This window comes from Sus scrofa, chromosome 15, assembly GCF_000003025.6.
Source record: "Sus scrofa isolate TJ Tabasco breed Duroc chromosome 15, Sscrofa11.1, whole genome shotgun sequence".
NCBI classification, from domain to species: domain Eukaryota; kingdom Metazoa; phylum Chordata; class Mammalia; order Artiodactyla; family Suidae; genus Sus; species Sus scrofa.
In genome coordinates, this window is record NC_010457.5 from 131,334,429 (window position 1) to 131,355,915 (window position 21,487).

Here is a 21,487-nt window from a genome sequence, read left to right on the forward strand (position 1 = left end):
GGTGCCAAACTATCCAACCATGGATACCAAATCAATTCCTGTTCTGTCTATCTGGTGGATATAAAGAAGGAAAAGCCTTTTTTGACCTCAGAATTTGAATTTCAATCCCAGGCATCTGACGTAATAGGTAAGACCAGCAGAAGAATGTATAACAGGAACTGGGCACATATTATCAGGGTCCAGTGAGCCAGTCCAGGTGGCCTTGGACAGAGGCAGGAAGGGGAGGGAACAGAGCCTTATGCAGTGACTTTAGCTGAAGAGATTTCCAAGGAACTGGAAAAATATCAAAAGAAATGGTAGGTAATAAGTATTGCTGTCCAAGAGACTCTTTCTAATGCAAGAGAGCAAAGTATGAGGGAACTAAGATATTCATGAGAAGAGGTGGAAAGGAAACACCTGAAGACAAAGCAAGGTGTAAAGAGATGCCATTGCCAGAAAGAGAGGCATAAGTAGGGGAAGCCAAGAGGAAAGTGGAGAGGTAAAATGAGAATGAAAGAAAGAAGTAGAATGAAGTAGAGGGTCAGAGGTCAACTGAGGGTGGAGGTAGGAAGTAGAGTGAGGGTGGGAGAAGAAGGTATAAGCAGGATGGGCAACGCTGCCCTCTGTGCAGGAATACCCACACCTTTTGGGCAGGACCTGGGGCAACCTGCAGGTCACACTCATTCAAGCACAGACCATGGTGCCTTGAGTTAACTTAACTTCTAGGTCTCCCTAATGCTCTCATTCTGGGGTGTCCTACTGCATGGGCTCTGCCCTGACACCTTAAGGGGTTTTTCTCCTTTCTGCAGTGATCAGCAGTGAGGACTCTGCAGAGTCCGGGGATGGAGAAATGTCCTCAGGAGCTTCCAGGTCAGCACAGAGAACATTGCCCGGTAAGGAATTGGGAGCGGTCTGGGCTGCAGGAATCTGATTTAGAGCTACTGTTTTCTGAGCATCTTATTGTGAGCCCCTTCTGTATCATGGATCCAAATTATGCTGGGATCCCATTCTCTGCATTTATTTTACTAGATTTCTGTGGGAAATGCAGGGAGATAAGAAATTAATATCTACATCTGAGGATGATACTTAAAAAGTGGTGGGTCCCGTTAATTGATATATATACCTTATATTGACTATATAGTAGAAATAGGGCAGCATCATAATGAGTGTGTTTAAAACTACTAGTTGTTGGAGTTCCCATTGTGGCTCAGTGGGTTAAGATCTTGACATAGTCTACCTGAAGATTCAGGTTCAATCCCTGGCCTCGCCCAGTGGGTTAAAGATCCAGTGTTGCTGTAAGCTGCAGCATAGGCCGCAGATGTGGCTTAGATCTGGTGTTACTCTGACTGTGGTGTAGGCCTGCAGCTGTAGCTCCGATTCAACTCCTAGCCTGGGGACTTCCATATGCAGCAGGTATGGCTATAAAAAAGAAAATAATAATAAAATAATAAAACCAGGAGTTCCCGTCATGGCGCAGTGGTTAACGAATCCGACTAGGAACCATGAGGTTGCGGGTTCGGTCCCTGCCCTTGCTCAGTGGGTTAACGATCTGGCATTGCTGTGAGCTGCGGTGTAGGTCGCAGACGCGGCTCGGATCCCGAGTTGCTGTGGCTCTGGCGTAGGCCGGTGGCTACAGCTCCGATTCAACCCCTAGCCTGGGAACCTCCATATGCCGCAGGAGTGGCCCAAAGAAACAGCAAAAAGACAAACAAACAAACAAACAAAGAAAAATAATAATAATAATAATAATAAAACCACTAGTTGTTATGCCTATAAAGTGTCGAATTTGTATGACGATTTCTATAGAGAACAAAAAACTAAATACAGTTGACCCTTGAACAATGCAGGGGTTAAAATCACCAAGGTCCAGTGCAGTTGAAAATCCTCTTATTACTTACAAGTCACCCTTCCATATCTGCAGTTCTGCATCCATGGATTCAATCAACCATGGGTCATTTAGTGCTGAAGTAGTCACTATTGAAAAAAAAAAATCTGAGTTTAAGGTGAATCTGAGCAGTTCACACTCATATTGTTCAAGGGTCAGCTGTATTCCTATGTTGAAATGTCATATCATCATCTGATCACAAACTTGAGTCATGTCCATTAGATAACTTATCCAGCTGGCTAGTATAAGCAGAAATAGAGACTTCAGATAGGTATTCTGAAATCTAAATATTGTTGTAGATAGAATTTTTCAGCAAACCATGGCATTTACACAATTTTTCACAGGACCTTTTTGAACATATTATTGTGTCTTCTATAGAAACCATAAGAGGCAGGCAGGACGGACATTGTAACTTTGGTTTCTAGATGAGAAAACATAAACTCATAAATGTTTAAAGTCTTCTATAAAGTCTCTAGAGACAAAAAGAAAGACAAAATTAGCATCCTGGATTCTGCATGATTTCCTTGGTAAAATTGGAGCTCAAAATGATTATCAAAACATTGTGTTTCCTCAATCCTGTGGGTATCATGAGTTGTCATAAATTCTGTAGTTCTTTAGTGCACAAATAGATGATTTTTTTCCCTTTCTACTTACTAGACCCAGAGGATATTAGAAACATGTCCATTTAAGGAAACACACTAGGCGCAAATGAAAATGATTGTTCCTAAGAATAAATGAAAAGCTTACCTGCGCATAACACTACAAAAGAGCAATATTTTATGTAATGCATTCAGTGTCATTGCTCACTATGTTTATCAAAGTAAAATGTAAATTTGCTTCAGTTTTTAGAGAGCACACCTTCTATTTTTGTCTTAGTACTAGTAGGCAAACTGCTCTGGAAGATAGTCCCAAAACATATGGATTAGTCACCTGAGAAGATCGTTTTCCGGGCTTGCAAACAGTTCAAGGTACCAAGCTGGTGGGGGGAGAAAAGGCTCCTAGTCTTCAACTCTAGGTTTCCAAAGTCTCCCCCCAGGAGGTACAGCAGATGAAGGAAGTATGAAAAGACAGTAGAAGGAGTAGGAAGTGGAAGAAATAGAAGGGATGGGTAAGGTTCAATCAGAGCAAGTTGCCCCTTACATTTGTCTCTGCTCTGGGAACAGGGAATGGAGTATCACCAACCTACAAAGCAGGTGACTTAGAAAGGCAGCCAGGGTGGGCTGGATTCAGTTTTCCAGATTTTCTTATAAAATTTCCTGATGAATGGGTTCCTTGGTCACATACACAGGTCCCTCAAGAATCCTCTTCTTTAATGCAGTTACTAATAACCCTGACTCTTTAGATTCAAGTGAGAGAGGGGAGGTCCAAGGAGCTATCTGCTCATGGGCCCAGATGGCTTATGTGAGCAGATAAGGATTGCAGCCCAGCGTGACAGATATCCACAGTATAAATTCAGAGCTTTGTTTGCCTGATGAATCTTATTCTGAGCATCCCTCGGATGCCTTGGTTCTGTTACTTCTAGGATGTCATTTTCCACATGTAACTTCTCTCTCTGGCCCTGTTAGGAAACAAAAGGGGCAAGAAGACATTATATATAAACTGTTGTTTAATTAGATGAACCCCATCAATTGATGTACTTAAAATGTAGCAAAAATGTGCTAGTAAAATGACACTTTTTTTTTTCTTTTTAGGGCCATACCTACAGCATATGGAGGTTTCCAGGCTAGGGGTGGAATTGAAGCTGCAGCTGCTGGCCTACACCACAGCCACAGCAATGTGGGATCTGAGCCATATATGTCACCTACACCACAGCTCAGACTTAACCCATCTCATAGATGAGAGCACTACCACATAAATATTTAAGGCCATTTTATATATCACATGTGGAAAGTTACTGGAAGAGGAAGAACTAACAGTCTGGGCTCTTAGCAAATGATCGTCATTGCATCTTTATAGTCTAAATCCTGTCTGCAATATGAGCAGTCAGAAGATCTACAGCTCTTTTAGTCATGGATTAACGGTTGTATTTTCCTTTACTTCCTAGATCTTCCAAATACTGAAAACAAAGCTTTTTATGGACCAAGCAACAGGAAAAGACGTAAGAACAATGAAACTCTTGATGTTTCATATATCTTTCTTTGCTACGAAACCTTCATTGGTCTTTTTTGGTTATAGCCTTTAAAACAAAAGAATAATTTCTTGGTGTTTCAGAAGATTTGCATGATTCATTTTGAATTAGGGGGCTGGCCTAATTGTTGCAATACATTGTCCTCAAAAGTTCAATGTCACAGTGTAATATTCTGTCACATAAGAGGATAAAGTAGCTCCCAGGGTGGAGGGGTGCTTATCGGGGGCCCAGCTGAGGGAGGCTCTGACATCTTGAAAAAGTTGCTTCCATGGTCCCCCTGGATAAGAAACAGAGTGGAGGCAGAAGTATGTGCAGATTAGAGGAAGGGGTAAGAAATGGTGACCAAAGGGAGTGCCTTCCATGGCAAAGTGGTGTCCAGTCCCAACCCTGGGTGTGGTTCCCAGAGCAACGTTGACCAACAGGTTAGATAGAGCCATTAGGGTTGCCTGGTGGCAGAAGGATTCCTACCCTCCCTACATGAGCTTCCCTTTTCCAGGTTTCCTTTTAAAGAATTCCATGCTGTATTGGCCCTAGTTCACAGACTGAGACTGTAAAGGAAGTTTCTTTCTTTCTGCAGGGATGGCCTCTAGTGACTCTTCAGAATTGAGTGATGAAGGTGCATCTCGGAAACCATACACTTCATTCCTAGAAAATGGGTCAGGTAAAGAAGAGTAGGATGCCAAGCCTTGGCCTGCAGAATGTCAGGAATCTGAAGGATGCTAAGTTTCAGTTACCCAAGATTAAAAAGCTTTGGGGATGTAACATACAGCGGTGTGATGATGGTTAAAACTACTGTATTACACATGTGAAATTTGCTAGGATGGGCTGATCTTGAGGGCCTTAATCACAAAAGAAAAGAAAAGAAAAGAAAGGGCAGGAGGGAGGGAAAGGAAGGGAGAAAATGGTAAATGTGAGAGGTGATGAGTATGTTATTAAGTGTAATTGTGGCAACTATTTCACAATGTAAATGCGTATCAAAACACCAGGTTGTACACCTCAAATATATATATAATTTTTATTTGTCAGCTATACCTCAATAAATCTGGGATGGAGGAAAACCAACATTATAAAGCTTCCAAAAGAAAGGTTAAGAGAGTATCTTAGCAACCCTGTAGTTATACAGTATTTTTTCCCCTTTGATCATGTTATTTTATTCATTAGAGTACTATTGCACTGCAGTGTTGTGTCAATTTCTGATTATAGCATAGTGACCCAGTCATCCAAATATATGTATACATATATATATATATATATATATATATATATATATATATATATACACCCATTCTTTTTTTCATATTCTCTTCATCATGGTCTATCCCAAGAGATTGGATCTGGTTCCCTGTGCTTTTACGGTAGCACTTCGTTGCTTATCCACTCTAAACGTAATAGTTTGTATCTAGCAACCCAAAGTCCCGTCCACCCCACTTCCTCAATATTTCTTCACAGCCAGATGTCCTTTGATTTTCTTGAGGATGAGTTAAATTCTGCTTCATGTGACCTCCAAAGCCACCTGCCTGAGGCTCCTGCTTCGCTCTCCACCCTCCTCATTGCCTCTCATTCTTTCACTCCGTGCTCAGACATCCTCAGCTCCTTTTGGTGCCTTGCATTTGCCGAATCCAGACCTTCACACATGCTTCTCCATCCATTTGGGGCTATTCTCTTGCCCACTTTTCTCCCTGCCTTGGTTAACTCCCGCTTCTATGATAACTCCTTGGGAACAGGTTCCCCATCTCAAACTAGGCTAGTTCTTCCTGTCTTCAGCACGCCCAGAGGATCCTGAACAGTCTGTGTCCTGACACTCTCCATGTTTCCAAATATTCACTCCCAGCGTGTCAGTTCCCTGGTTGCTCACTAGACTGACAAACACGAATGCTTCATGAACCCTGTGCCCTGTGTTACCATCAGCATTCACTAGCGTCTGGCCATGAGAGAAACTTGGTGCACTTGTTGAATGAATAGAAAAGAATGTCCACTTTCAGTATTCCAACATTTGGAAATTTATCTGACAAAAATTAGTTAATTATAGTATTTGTTTGAGAATATTTATTATATTATTATTTTTTAGGGCCACACCTTTAGCATATGGAAGTTCCCAGTCTAGGGGTCTAATCAGAGCTGCAGCTACTGGCCTATGCCACAGCCACAGCAATGCGGGATCCGAGTCAAGTCTGCAAACTATGTCACAGTTCAGGGCAACACCAGATCCTTGACCCACAGAACAGGGCCGAGGATTGAACCCCCATCTTCATGGATACTTGTCAGATTCTTTACCACTGAGCCGCAATGGAAGCTCCTTAAATTGTTTTAACAAGTAAATTATATGTGTATGCAAATGTAAATATAATAAACAAGTTTCTGGAAAAGAATAGCATCACAGAAAAGTAAATACAAACATACATAAAAATGTCATCAGTGAATGGGTAGGAGAGAAATATAAAGAAAAAAATAAATAAACGAAGATACAGATTTGGGGCAAAGAGGAAAAGAGAAAACAGAAAAATCAGATTAAAAGAAAGGGACAAAGACAGTGAGGAGAAAAAGAGGAAAAAGAGATTTCAGAGGTAGAGACACCCCGTGATGTAAGTGTCAGGGAAACTGGAGCAGAACAGAGAGGGTACAGAAGAAAATTCTTTACAAATCACAAAGTAGGAGCAGCGATCCAAGGATTTGAGAAGGGTCCCTGTGTCATGTGCTTTTCAAAAAAGTATGTCAAGGGGCCAAGAAGCAGGGACTGAAAGTAGCCAAGTGTTGGCATAATGGGCAAGGCCACCCAAGGTCTTAGGGTAGAGGTGGTGCAACAGACACCATAGCCCTCGGGGAGCTGTGGGAGGTGGTCAAGGTTCAAGGAGAACACCCAGAAGCTCACACCAAGGGTGGGCATGTTATGGAGGGAAAGATCCCAGAGTTTGGGCCTCGGGGTGTCAGGAGTCTGAAATCAGAGCTCCCATTCCTTTGCACTTGACCTGACCATACTTTGACAAGGAATACATCCAGTCCAGGTCAGAATCCCGTTCTCTGCGTTTGTTTGACCTAACCCTTCCCTAACTGCAGGAAGCCAAGCGATCATTCCTTCCTAAAGTCATGTTTAACAGAATGGGTCTTACTGATTATACATGGACAACATAGTTAAATACACTGGTAAAAATGGCACTGCTTGTTTACTGTATTGGCATATCAATACTAAGAGGTTGGACTTATGTAGTGACTTCACCTTTGTCCATAGAGCAAAGGTATCCAAGTATTCGTCTGCTGGAAGATAACAGTACCTCTTTGTCACAACCTAGGACAAGCTTCAAAAGACAAATAAATGGCCCTGCTGCCTCTCAGGAAAAAAAAAAAAGTAGCCCTCAGATAACTATTCTCAAACTCAGCATATAGCATATGGTTTTGAAGGATGCCCATTAGCATATTATTGATTTATATGGTGATTTCTCATTAGCTTTTGCAAGTAAGATCTTATTTAATCTTCGTTAAAAAAATGTAAAGCCTGAAGAGGATTTTTGTTGCTATCCCTGTTTCATGAAGGAGGAAACTGATGCACATGAGTAACATAGGGGTTTGTCAAAGTTTTTACCATTTTTTTACAGTTTTATTGTTCCAAAAACTTTATGGTTTCTGATCACCACCTGTTACTTTCCAGATACCTCGGATTCGGAAAGCAATTCTACTTTGGGAAAACACAGTGGGAAAAGAAGTAAGAATGCATAAGAATTTACTTGAATTTTATTTACAGACAAACTGTATTTTAATGCAAAAATTTATTATTGTCTATAATTTAATAGGACAAAAAATAATACCTTTTAAAATAACCATTTTTTTTTCAAAATGCAGATATTTTCACATTGCCTTTTATTCTGATTTAAAAATATATGTCTTATAAACATTTGTATATGTCTTTCCAGAAGTTTTCTTTGCATGTATTAACACATTTGGAATGTCATTTTATTTATCTAAATAGGGCATTTCTATGAATACTTCATTTTCTTGCTTTTGAAACTATATCATACCTAGAAAATAAAACTATTTGGCATTTGAAATTGAACTATAAAAAGTCTTATTTAAGGGATGTTTTAACATGTGCTATTTTCATTTTTAGTGTGGCTGAGTATTTTTCATTTGTTCTTTGGTCATTTGTTTTTCATCTTCATAGAACTCTTTTTCATAAAATGCTGGGTCAGTGTTTCCTATAGTGATGTTTATCTTTTTTATTATGCTGAAATAATATAGAAATTTTTATATGATATGTATACATTAAATTCTATTCCTATATGTTCCTAATATTTTGCCCCATTATCTGCTCTTCTTTGAGATTTGTTAATGGACTATTTTGTCCTAAAGAATTTGTAAAATTTTAGGCAGTCAAATTTGTTAGCTTTTTTTTCTCTAATTCTTTGGTTTCCTATCATGTTTATAGTAGCCCCCCCCAGCTGATGATTTTAAAGAATATTGTTCTATATTTTATTCTAGAGTGTTTGAAGTATCTGATGATTTCTAATGCTTATAACCCCATGAGTTTTCCCTCTGTGTGTATATGTGAGGTGAGAATTTTAAAAATGTTCCCTGAAAATGGTGATTGAAATCATCTATTACATCATGATTTCAATCACCGTTTTCATCAAAGAGTGCCTTTATCTGTCTCTGTATTAGCTTTTCTTTTACAATCAGAGGGGCTGCAGAAGAGAAAGGAAAGCTCAGAAGTAGCACCAGTCTGATGACTCACTGGGGGTGAATTTTACAATCAACACGAGAAGACCCCCCCCAACTTCCTTCCCAAGTTCATTCAAACTTCTGATTAGAAATGCATTTAAGGAGTTCCCGTCATGGCTCAGCGGAAAATGAATCCAACCGGTATTCCTGAGGCCAGTTTGATCCCTGGCCTCGCTCAGTGTGTTAAGGATCCGGGGTTGCCAGGAGCTGTGGGGTAAGTCACAGATGCGGCTCAGATCAGATCCCAAGTTGCTATGGCTGTGGCGTAGGCCCACAGCTATAGCTCCAATTCATGCCCTAGCCTGGGAACTTCCATATGCCATGCTCACATGCGGCCCTAAAAAGACAAAAACAAAAACAAAAAAGAACTGCATTCAAGGAGTTTCCTGGTGGCTCAGCAGGTTAAGGATCTGATAGCAAACTCAAGTTTGCTCTGCTCACCACATGATAGGCCAATAAATTCAGAGGCAAGCTGTTGGGACAAGGAATAACAACTGTAATCAGAAAGCTGGCAGATGGAGAAGATGGCAGACTAGTGTCTCAAAAAACCATCTTCCCTCAGTCCAAATTGAGGCTCTTTTTATACAGAGAAATGGGAGGGGGGTCAACGGTCACTCACTGTCATTTGCTTGGGGGAAGGGTTCACTACCATGCTGACCAGTGGCTGAGCAGGGCCACTAAAAGTTGCTCACTAACGGTTGCTCTTGTACAACTCCCCACTGTCAATGTCCATTCCACAATCTCGTGGGCAAAGGGGCAATGATTTTTCTGGCTACTTCCTGCCCAACATGGGTGATGAGGAGGTGATCATGGAATGGAATTGATCAGCCTCGTGCTGGGAATATTAAGTAACACAACTTTCCTCTTTCTTTATCCACAACTATTTAAACTTGGTAAAATGCCTGCTACAATGAAATTCTAATCTTTGTACTTTTCAAAGAGCAACCATATGTCTTCTAAGGGTTCACACACCCATTGCTCTCTAAGCCTCTCAGGAGTTGGGTCATTTTCTGATGTCAGTGGGGCTACTTTGAAGGCATGATGCATCCATGGCTTTACTCCAGCTAACCTGACAGAGGAGTGTGTGGTAAGTAATACCACGTGGGGTCCCATCCACCTTGCAATCAGCTGGTGCTCAGGCCCTTGTTCTTTCCAGGTTTTAAGGAGGAATCAGTCTCCAGGTTAGAAATGATATAAGCCTAACTCAGTTGGATATGCAGACCTATTGGAAGAAAACTCATAAACAGAGATTAGTATAGTGACCAGTTTTAACATAACTGTCAACTGCTAGATCTTTCAGAGCATTATAGATTCCCCCACTGGAGCAGACACCTGGAGTAGCCTACCATACAATATTTCAAAGGGGCTTCATTTGAGCCTGCTTCTAGGAAAGCAGACCCATAGCACTCTGACCCATAGCAGGGCAATAGGCAAGGCCTTATTCCAAGTTGGTCTCTTGACATATTTTAGCAATGTTCCTCTTTAATGTGTGATTCATTTTCTCAGTCTTTCCTGTTGATTGTGGTCTCCAGGAAGGATGTAGGTTCTTCATAGACTGGGGAGAAAGAGCTCTGCCTCCCTTTCTGGGGTGTCCATGTGTGCCATCTGTAGGCTCAAAGCATGCTCTGGTGGGACTCTGATGTCAAGCTCTTCTGGCAAAAAAGTTACTTAAGCATCTAATTTATGAAAGTGATCTCAGCCCAGAAGAGGGAATTGACCTTCTGGCGTATATAAGAAACTGTGTTTCAGGGTGAGGTCCCCTAATGGTATTCTGGAGGTTGTAAGAAAAAATGACCTTGTACTACTGCAGAAACTCCCATAACGGGGATGGACTGGGGTGTTTTCTGTGCCACCTTGGTGTTTACCGCAGAGTATGCTGCCCCTGTATCTATCAGAAAGTCAATCAACTTGTCCCCCACTGTCAGAGTTACCCAGGGCCCCTGTGGGGAAATTGGGATTGGGACCCTCAAGTCCAAGGGAGTCCCCAGACCTTTTCATTCCTCATCAAAATGTTCCTCTCTGTCTACCATATGAGAGGCTCCCATCTTTCTTTGGTTGATTTTTGCCTTATTTTTCAGCCCAGGGCACCCCTTTTTCCAGTGCCCCTCCTCCCTACAATAAGCACATTGTTCCCTCCCCAATGGCGGCTCATCTCTCTTCAGGTTAATCACCTTCCAGGAAGCCAATGCTGCTGCCAGAAAAGTAGCATCCATCGTGCATCCTCTTGCTTCTGTCATTTTTCCCTGTTGTTGCACACTTTAAAAGCCACATCTACCAACTGAGAGGGGTTCATTTCAAATGCACCATCTAACACTTCTAATTTCCTTCTTATATCTGGGGCATGTTGCCCACTGAAACCCATATTTACCATTCTCATATTTTCAGGGCCTCAGTGCAGCATCTATAACCAAATAAAATCTTTCTAGAAACTCTAATGGATCCTCTTTAAGTTTTGGGTGTAGCTCCTGAATTTTGTTCAAGCGCCTTTGCCTATGCACCCCCCGTCAAAGACCCACTAAGATAAAACTTCCTATAATGCTCTAAATGGGGCATAGCTCCATTATTAGGATCCCTATCAGGCTCGGCATTGGGAACTGCCAGATTTGCTTCTGGGGTTCCATCTGGATCTGCTAGAAGAAGCTGGTGTGCTTCCTCCCTAGCATTATCAATGATCATCCTCCTTTTCATCCCAAGTAAGCATCATATCCATGAGAGTGTGAATGTCCACTCAAGAGGGATAGTGAATGGCAAAGACAGGGGTGAAAATTTCAGTCATACGGAAGTGGTCCTCTCAGTAAGCAGGGTTATGGTTTTTCCAGTTAAACAAATCTGAAGCTGAGAATGGCTTGTGCATCCATAGAAATCCAGCTGGTTGACCATCTTCATTAAGGCTTCCTGCAGGATACTGGCGCAAGGGAACTGCCCTGCTCTGGAAGTGGCTCCCAGTCCAAACTGGTTGCCCTCTTGGGTCTTAGATGGTGATACCAAACCAGGTGATACCAAACCTGTGCTCTGGGTTAGCATAGAACCTTCTAATTGACCCCCACAAGGAGGGGAAACAAGATGATAAATACGTCAGTGGCATGGGGGTGGTTGGAACAACCACTAGTGCAGCTTGCTCAGGTAATAGGGGAGATGAGTTGGCCAGAGGGGGGTTTAAAATTTGAAAATTTGCTCTTTCGAAAAGTTCTCATTTTCTCCCTCTCCCTCTTGCAGAACAGCTTTTCCCTTGGTTTTCCTTCCAGACTGCTATCCTGTAAGGCAGCAGCCTTCCAACTTCTTTTCTTCCTGATGCAATAGCATAAATGCTTCCACATACAGAAAATCATCTTTTTTACCTGTTCTTTCACAAAACAATTCTAACTGCAATGTCATATAATAATTAAGTGAGCCATTCAAGGGCCATTTCTCTTCTGATCCTAACATATATTGAGACCACACACTATTGCAATAGGGTATCATCTTTTTCTTAGTCATATGCCCACAGCTGTATTTTGCCCAATTATTTAAGATACACCCCAAAGGGATTTCCTTAGGGACAGATGGAGTACTTCCCATATTTTTAAAGTCCAGAACAACAAAACACAAAAAGCACAAGCAAATTCCAACACCAGAAGCACAAGTAGATTCCCTCATGGATGAATGCAAAACAAGACCCAATGAACCAGTTCAAAAAGCAAAAAAAGTAGAGTCCAACAGTTCCCCTTTCCAATAGGGTGTCCCTATCAAATGCAAAACGGCTTGGCCTTCCCTTAAAGGAAAAGCCCAAATCACGAGGGGAGAATGTTCCCAGCTATACACACCAGAGCGACTTACCCAACTGTATGGAACTGAAATGTCAATTCGCCTCTCCAACTGCCAAGTACTGGGGCAGCCAGTGCCACTTCAGGAAGTGTTGAAGGGAAGATCCTCAGGACAAATGGTCCCAGCAGCTTCTAGGACTTTACCTGACAATTCCCCAACCATGGCCACCTGGCCACATGCAGCAAGGCTCCTGGCTGACTCACCAAAAATTGATACCAAACCCATGTTCACTCTGCTCACCACGTGACAGGCCAATAAATTTGGAGATGATTTGTTGGGGCAAGGAATAACGACTTTAATTGGAAATAAGCAAACAAAAAGATAGCCGACTAGTATCTCAAAAAACCATCTTCCTTCAGTCTCAATTCAAGCTTCTCTTATATAGAGAAAGGAGATGGGGGGAGGGGCCAATGGTCACTCACTAACTGTCATTTGCTTGGGGGACGGCTCAATACAGTGCTGACCAGTGGCTGAGCAGGGCCACTAAAAGTTTCTCACTAACAGTTGCTCTCTGACAGATCTAGCATTGTCGCAGCTGTGGCTCAGTTCGCTGCTATGGTACAGACTTGATCCCTGCCCTGGGAACTTCTGCATGCTGTGGGGGCAGCCAAAACGGGAAAAAAAAAAAAAAGAAAGAAAATAGAAAGAAAGAAAAGCATTCAATTTGCAGATTGATTTGGGGAGACAGAGATTTCTACTCATTTATTCGTTTCATTTCATGTTTTTCCACCAAGAATTTTCTTACACTTTTAGTAAGAACTTTTTTTTTTTTTTTTTTTGTCTTTTAGGGCCACACCTACCGCATATGGAGGTTCCCAGGCTAGAGGTCGAAACGGAGTTATAGCTACCAGCCTACACCATAGCCACAGCAATGCCAGATCCAAGCCATGTCTGAGACCTACACACAGTTCACTGGCAACGCCAGATCCCTAACCCCCTGAGCGAGGCCAAGGTTGGAACCTGCAGCCTCATGAATACTAGTTAGATTCATTTCCACTGAGCCATGATGGGACCTCCAAGAATGTTCTAAGATCTCTTATAAGCATTTATATTTTAGAGATACAGATATCACTTTAAAATATTATAGTGAAGCCCCAAATTATTGAGACAGCCAATGAGGATTAAGTTTCTTAGGAAACTGATTTCATAAGAAGTGATAACAATTTCCAGTGGTGGGGTATTTCAAGACCATTTTAGGTAACTTTTTCAAAGACAAGTTTGTATTACAGAGAACAGAACAAATTGATAATGGTTACAAACAGATATGTCTCTATATTTTATAAGACATCTTCTTAAGAAATTTCTCAATTTAACACTGTCAAATCAGATTATTTTTTTCATTTTTAATTTTTTGGAGAGTTCCCATTGTGGCTCAGTGGCAACGAACCCCAACTAGTATCCATGAGGATGAGGTTTCACCTTGCTCAGTGGGTTAAGGATCTGGCATTGACATAAGCTGCGGTGTAGGTCATAGGTGGGTCTTGGATCTAGTGTTGCTGTGGCTGTGGCATAGGCCCGCAGCTATAGCTCTGATTAAACCCCTAGACTGTGAACTTCCATATGCCACAGGTGCAGCCCTAAAAAAATTGTTTTAAATAAATAAATAAAATAATTTTTGACTGCACCTGTGGCATGTGGAAGTTCCCCGGGCCAGGGATCAAACCTGAACCACAGCAGCAACCCAGCAGTGACAGTGCCAGGTACTTAACCCGCTGCTCCACAAGGAAACTCCCCAAATCAGATTCTTTGTTAATTTTATGGAGCAGAATGCTCTCTCTCATTCTACAGCTGTGGGTTGAGGGGACGTTCCATCCATTTCTTTTGGTAATTCTTTATTAGCTATGAAAACTTAACATTTTAAAAATCCAGTCTCTGGAATCTGATTCCTTAACCTTATAAGAAACACAGGCCCACAGCACTTAATTTTGTTGGCATAATAGGGAAAGGGCTTAAAAAGGATTTTACCAAAAAACAGTAAAATAAGATGTATGTAGATTTTTCTACTATAGCTTCCCATCTTGTTGCTAAATCTGAATCAGCTTGAGATCCTTTATCTTTTTATTTTCAGACTTCCTTTCCCATCTTCTCCTAAATACATAATGTGAATGATTTGTTCAGTATTTATGTGAGGATGTTTAAGATACCTTCTTTAAGACTCTATCATATGATATTTTATAAGCTTTACTACCTATATGTTAATTATTATTTCCAGTATCATTAAAATACTTTCTTTTTTCCTTGATATCCAAATACTGAGGACCCTTCTTTATACACCTTCTATTTACCAGACCCCACCCCTATGGACCTCATCCACTTCCATTTTCTCTGCTCAACCCACCAATTTCATACTCAACCCTTCCACAACTTCTCTTTTCTGGAAAAATCAGACCACACCTATAATAATGGCTACTGGAATGTAGTCTTCCCTCCCACATGGTACCCATTTGGGCTGAAGATATACAAACAGACTTCAAAACTGCCCATTATTACTGGTGTAGCTTGGGAATTCAGCATAATAAGAGCGAAAAACAGATTTGAGAGGGATAGATATTACTCCAAAATAGAATTGTGGAAGGCTCAGCAGAGAAGCCAAGATTTTGAGAGACTTTGGCCAAGCTTAGGCTCATGCTAAAAACTGGGTAGAATTCCATTGGCTGCAGATGAAATTCCCATAGCTCATCCTATAAACCATGGCAGGATAATTCACAGTGACCCCTACTCCCACAGAAGGCAGTGAACCCAGAGCTTCCCTTTTTTTTTTTTAAGCTGTAAGTTTCATTCAGTGAGAGAGTTCAGGGTTTCATCTGCAAAGTAGCCCAGGGTTTGGTCACAGCCCTAGTTCCCAGTGATACCTGTGCTTGTTGTCACAGCCTCACAGTCTTAGTAACCTCAGGTGCTAAATGCAAGGTGGGACCCTTCATGTTTTTCCACCATGATGAAACAGAGAAGGACTAATTCCTCAGTGCTAGGCCAGTATTTATACCCCAAATGCTTAGAGTGATTTCCAACGCCAGCTGCCCTTGCCCCAGGTTAAAAGTGCTAGCATCACAGGAATTCCTTCCTCCTGCTGTGTGGCAAGTAAGAAGAAACTCTACATTAGAAATAGTTAAGCTTCTGCATATTGATGCATTCAAGAATGGATTAGATGAGTAATTTAAATGAGTAAATTAGGGAGCTCAGCGGAAACGAATCCAATTAGGAAGCATAAGGTTGCGGGTTCGATCCCTGGCCTCACTCAATGGGTTAAGAATCCGGCATTGCCATGAGCTGTGGTGTAGGTTGCAGAAGCGGCTCAGATCTGACGTTGCTGTGGCTGTGGTGTAGGCCAGCAGCTATAGCTCTGATTAGTCCCCTCGTCTGGGAACCTCCATATGCCTCGGGTGCAGCCCTAAAAAAAAAAAAAAGACAAAAAAGACCAAAAAAAAATTAAAAATTAAAAAATAAAATAAACGAATAAATTAATTCTATCAGTTCATGAAAAGCTTAATCCAAACATATGATTGTATAAAATATGTATTTAAAGCAAAAAACAAGTATTAAAATAAAGGGAGGGATAAAGAAAGGTCAGGAAACTACAAATTAGAAGGCTGGTAATTTTCTGTTGTTAGTTCTTTGTCATAGGTGGTGATGTAATAATCAGTGATGTTGCCTAAGGAGGATTCTCTGCAGACCTCACCATGCGGGTGAGGCTGCCTCTACACTGCATGTTCCCAAGAGGACTGTACAGGTTGACTGCAAATGGGAACAGGTGCATCCAGCCACTTACATTTTTCACTGCTCTGCGTATCGCCATGAATGACCGTGAAAGTGCCATAAATATTGGTTTGAGGATTACAAGTAAATTTTAGTGAGTGGGTGAGTTCACAAACATGGACTCTGTGAACGATGAAAATTGGCTGTATATCTATATATTTTCATTCTTTCTAGAATTAGTGTTTTTTTTAATTAAATACTACACAGATTCCCAAATGCAATGTTTTATTACTGTTTTTTGCTAAATAGCCTTACGTTTGGATTTACATGTACTCTTTCACCCACGAGTTGTTTAAGAAAGGGTAAGAGAAAATGTATATTCTCTATTTCTATTTTCTAGGTATGGAGTTGAATATGTATCAATCATACCAACCTTGTTAAATGTATTACTTGGGCATTCATTTTCAACATTTTTATGTCTTTACTTGAGTCTGGTGTATGTGATTAAAAGTTGGGGGTAAGCTTTGTAAACCAATCTCAAAATATATACCTAAATGAGTTAAGCCCATTTACTTTTATCGTTAGGACCAAGGTGTTTGATCTTATTCCTGTCATATTAATTTATATCACATGCCCTAGTGTCTTGGATATTAAACATGTCAATACTTTGCCTTCTGTTTTCAATACATTTATGTGTATGTGTGTACTTGTGATACCTAGGAAGATGTGCATTTTTGTTGTAATGGTTACAGCCAGGCATATGACTGCTTAGCTGAGACTGAACTTCTCAACATTCCCGAGCCATGAGACTAAGTCCTAGCCAATGGCTTCCGAGCAGAAAAAAATATGAGCCACTTTTCAGTATTTCCCTTAAAAGAAATAAATGATTGAGCCCCTGTTTATTTCCCATATACCCATTGGTTAGGAGTATATACACCTTCTTATATCTACAAAGGTGTATTCTTTTGTTACAGTGATTACTCTCAGAATTACCTTATCCTTAAACCCACTGAGCGAGGCCAGGTGTCAAACCCGAATCTTCACGGAGACTGTGTTGGGTCCTTAACCTGCTGAGCCACAGTGGGAACTCCTCTGAGAATTACCTTTATGTCATACCTTTGGAACTCTCTTTAGACAGAACCTATTAATTTCCCACTCAGGATATTTATAAAGTTGGCATGTGTCCTATTTCTTTGTGCCTTCTCCTCTTCCACCCAGTTGAGACCATGATGTTCCCATTATGTTTACCTACCTCTATTAAATGAGCTTTATATTTACCCTTGATTTATCCAGATAATACCCTTTAACTCTTAACCATAAAGCAGACTTTGCTCTATCACCCATATTTCTCCCTTCTTTTCTTTTTCTTTTTTTTTTTTTTTTTTTTTTTTTGGTCTTTTTAGGGCCGCACCCGTGGCACATGGAGGTTCCCAGGCTAGGGGTCCAATCGGAGCTGCAGCTGCCGACCTACGCCACAGCCGCCGAAACACAGGATCTGAGCTGCGTCTGCGAACTACACCACAGCTCATGGCAATGCTGGATCCTTAACCTACTGAGCGAGGCCAGGGATAAAACCCACAACCTCATGGTTCCTAGTCAAATTCGTTAACCACTGCACCACAAAGGGAATCCCCAATTTTTTTTAATTATTACCTCATTTCTATATTGTCAGGACATACACATTTATCATTCTGGTCTATCACCTCATTCCCACTTTCATTTTCATCTTTTTATCAAAATTTTTCCAGTCCTGTCTTAATTTGCTAAAGTGGATGTCCTAATAGTTTTCTCAATAAGGACTCATAGAAACAGTTTTTTCCACAATTTTCCTATTTAGAAGTATTTGTTTTTATCATTTATACCTAAAAAGTAATTTTCTTGCTCTTTACTTCTAGAAGCATTTTGTAGGTATTTTTTCTCACTTTGCTGTGGCATTGAATGATGCTGTGGGAAATTCTACAGTCAACGATATCCCTCTCCCTTGAAAATGACCTTGTCTTTTTGCTTAGGCTGCCTACTTAATACTTTGCTTATCTTTCAAGCCCAGTGAGTTTTCCGGAATATATTTCAGGGTTGACTGGCATCAGTTTTCTCTGTTCCAATGTGAAAATGCATGTCCTTATGATATGTATATTCAATTTTTTAGTATAACTTCAGGAACCTTTTTCTTGAATTTTCCCTCAAGTATTTCTTCTGTTATTTTGATTTATTTACTGTCTTTCATTGATAGGGAAATCACTCACCTATTTCTTTAAACAGGAAAACCCAGAATCTTCTGCTCACATCCCACTGGCCAACGCTTAGTCACATGGCCAGAGCTACCTACAAGTGAGGCTGAGAAATACAATCTCTAGGCAGGCAGCCATGGGTCTGGCTGTAACTCTATTCCTATGGAAGAAAGAATCATTATGGGTAACAAACAGCAATCTGCCCACTTGTCCACTATGTTTTCAGACTAACTCACTGACTTCCTCAAATAAAGAGGAAATGTCAGACTCTCCATGGGTTCAAACCTAGCCTTCTTGTCACCTGAGGCCTTTGGTAATAAAAAGGAGCTGGAACTTGGATTTAGCACAGAGCTTTGTGGCCAGACCAGCTAGCCTTGAATGGGAAATGAGGGAGAAAATGTTAGGAAAGTTTGCTGCAACTAATGAGCACAGAATGAGAAGAAACAGACAAGAGAGAACTCGAATCAATTAAACAGAAGCCAGACTTATGGTATATTACATCAGACCTAAGCCTGAAAAAGAAAGTTATTTAAACCAAACACACACAATGCTGTGTTGGTGCCGTAGGGGATGAAAAAGATAAATGATGCTCTATTCTCTGGAATTTTCATTTTTATCTCACTCTTCCTTTTCTTTCTCTTCTTTGTCTCTCTTTTTCTCTTCCCTCTCCCATTCTACTTGTGTTTTTCCTGTACACTTTATTTCTTTTGTTCATTCTTTAACATCATAACATATAAAATACGGCTGTTGCATTTATATGGTCCTGCAGAAGTGGAAAGCTTTTTCATCTGGAGTTAAAATATTTTTGGATGTATTTTTTCCATTTCCAACAAACATAATTAAACATATCACTATACATTCAATATAAATAAACATATACATATATTTCTAGCATCTCTATCATTTTTTCTCCATGGTTATCTTTGTCATCTTGGTTATTTCCCTGGTTATACTTACCCAGCCCCAAGACTTTAATCCTCTGAGCTTTTGTGAAATCTCTCTGCCATACTCAATTTGTTGTAAATAGTTGGAAAAGGTACTCTAAGCATAAATTATATTTGCTCCTTCTCCTGCTTACTTCCTTGTCAAATCTGTTCTCTCAAATAGTTCTTTCCATACCCCAAGATAAAGTCTTAGATAAGCTCCAACATTGTCCTAGTCCTTTTCAGCAGCAGTGATAATCTCATTTGATATTAAAAAGACTGAATGGATATAATATACGCTGTGAGGGAGTCGGGTAAGGCCAGCCATGTCCCTCACCCACACGTCCTCTCTAACGCCATTCAGTATCTGCTGTTTTCAGCTAATTCAAGTTTGGGGAAGAGGGTGAGAAGATATGATAAGGAGCAAGAATGGCTCTCTTACAGTCGATCCTACATGTCTCCCAGAAATTGTAGATGCATGAGCCACATTTGTGGGTTCTTCAGAGACCCCCCTTTTTAGGGAGAATCCCATCTGAAGTTCCCTGGATGCAGGACATCCAGCTGACTGCTTACCACTTCCAGGAGGTCCACACCCTTCTTGGGGTCACGTCTTTCATCCAAATGATCCTCCTGGACAGACTATCTCTCAAGAACTAATGGTGCGTCTCCTTTCCCCGGGGAGACTCGTGAAAACTGCACCTCTTCATGGCTTGTGAGAACCACGCCCCTATCAGTGGGTGTGGAGGTGGCTCACAAGACGGTCACCCTCCCTAGACTTTTCCTGGCTTGAGTCTTTAAACATCTCTGCCTCCCTCAAACTCTCAGAGAAACAGATCAATACCTTGACACTGAAGCCTTCTCACTTGCCTTGAGGAGAGGTGAGCCCTTAACTCGAAGTCTAGGGCAAGTCTCCGGTGTCAATAGATAATATTTGGACAGAAACCCAAGAATAGTCATGCTACTTCCTGTGGGCTGGGGGTATTTGAGGGAAAAAATTCATAAAGAATAATTATTAGCAAGTCTTAAACCCCAAATCTCCTAGTTAAGGAGAACTCTGGTAAGCTGAATGAGACTACTTTTAAACTTTTAAATTTTTTGGCCTCAACAGGTTTGATGAAAGGTGAATCAAACAGTACCAGAGAAAGATATAAAGAGTCAGAAGAATTTTTTGTTTGCTTAAGATGTCTATAGCTGAACAAGCTCAAATTGTAGTCTCGTCATTGAACAGAGGAAAGAAGCAGAGAGAGCCAAGGGGGGAAAGAAGAGAAGGAGGGTGGGGGGGGAGGGGAGCAGAGAGAGGAGAGAAGAGGAGAGGAAAGAAGGAAGGGTGTGTATTTCATGTCCCTGCTTTGGAGATCAACACATTTGAACACGGCACTCGGGAGATTTACTTGCACAAGCCTCACCATCTTTCCACCCAAATCCAATCACCTGCTGAATCTGCGAGCATGTTACCCTGAGATAGGGTTTCAATTAACCCTTCCTTGATATCCATAACGCTGAAGTTTTGTGGGACTTGAATTTCTATTTCTACAAATTTCCCTTGGGCAATATTTTCTTGGTTAGTTCTTTAGATCCTTTTCATATTTTCAGCCCCAAAGCCTTCATTTGGGGCCAAGATGATGGCTAGTGTTTTATCTGTGTAGTTCACCATCATATCTCCCTAGACAATGAAAATTCTTGCGTTGCTGCCATTGATTCTGTCTCTTAACCAAAAGAAATCTGCATTGTTTCACTTAATTTTTAAATTTATGGATGCTTCGGTTTCTTCCCTGGTTGTGGGGGTAGTAAAAGTCCCTAAAATAAACTAGCAGATATATGGGTCTTACGGTCATGTCTACTATATCATGAACACTTAACAACTGTTAGCGCTCATCGTTATTATTCTCACAATGTTCCTTGAGATACGAGGAATAAAACTGTCAAATTTCTTTAACTAATGTAGATGCAAATGCACTTGGATTAATATGAGGTAAGTTGCAAAATCTAGGATAAACCCAGGTTAACTATCAAAGGCTTGGTAAATGCAAGTTTATGGGTTATATATTTTTCTTTATGTAGTAGGCTCTTGAAAATTGATAGTAAAATGGAAGTTTTGAAAAGCACTATTATATGCAATACAACTTTTCAGCAGCAT

The 21,487-nt window shown here is 40.8% G+C and overlaps 1 protein-coding gene across 9 annotated transcripts in view; it reads left to right on the forward strand.

The window, feature by feature from the left end:
* The window catches only part of LOC100517129 (nuclear body protein SP140-like protein), an 81,331-nt gene that overhangs the window by 34,506 nt on the left and 25,338 nt on the right, over window positions 1–21,487 (forward strand). For 7 of the 9 annotated variants that reach the window (XM_021075662.1, XM_021075664.1, XM_021075665.1 and 4 more), the window contains 5 exons: window positions 2–127; window positions 789–872; window positions 3,909–3,962; window positions 4,570–4,653; window positions 7,636–7,689. In XM_021075662.1, coding sequence (XP_020931321.1) covers window positions 2–127; window positions 789–872; window positions 3,909–3,962; window positions 4,570–4,653; window positions 7,636–7,689 — 402 coding nt within the window. The remainder of the gene's footprint in view (window position 1; window positions 128–788; window positions 873–3,908; window positions 3,963–4,569; window positions 4,654–7,635; window positions 7,690–21,487) is intronic. The other 2 variants (XM_021075663.1, XM_005657580.3) reach the window with 1 other exon arrangement.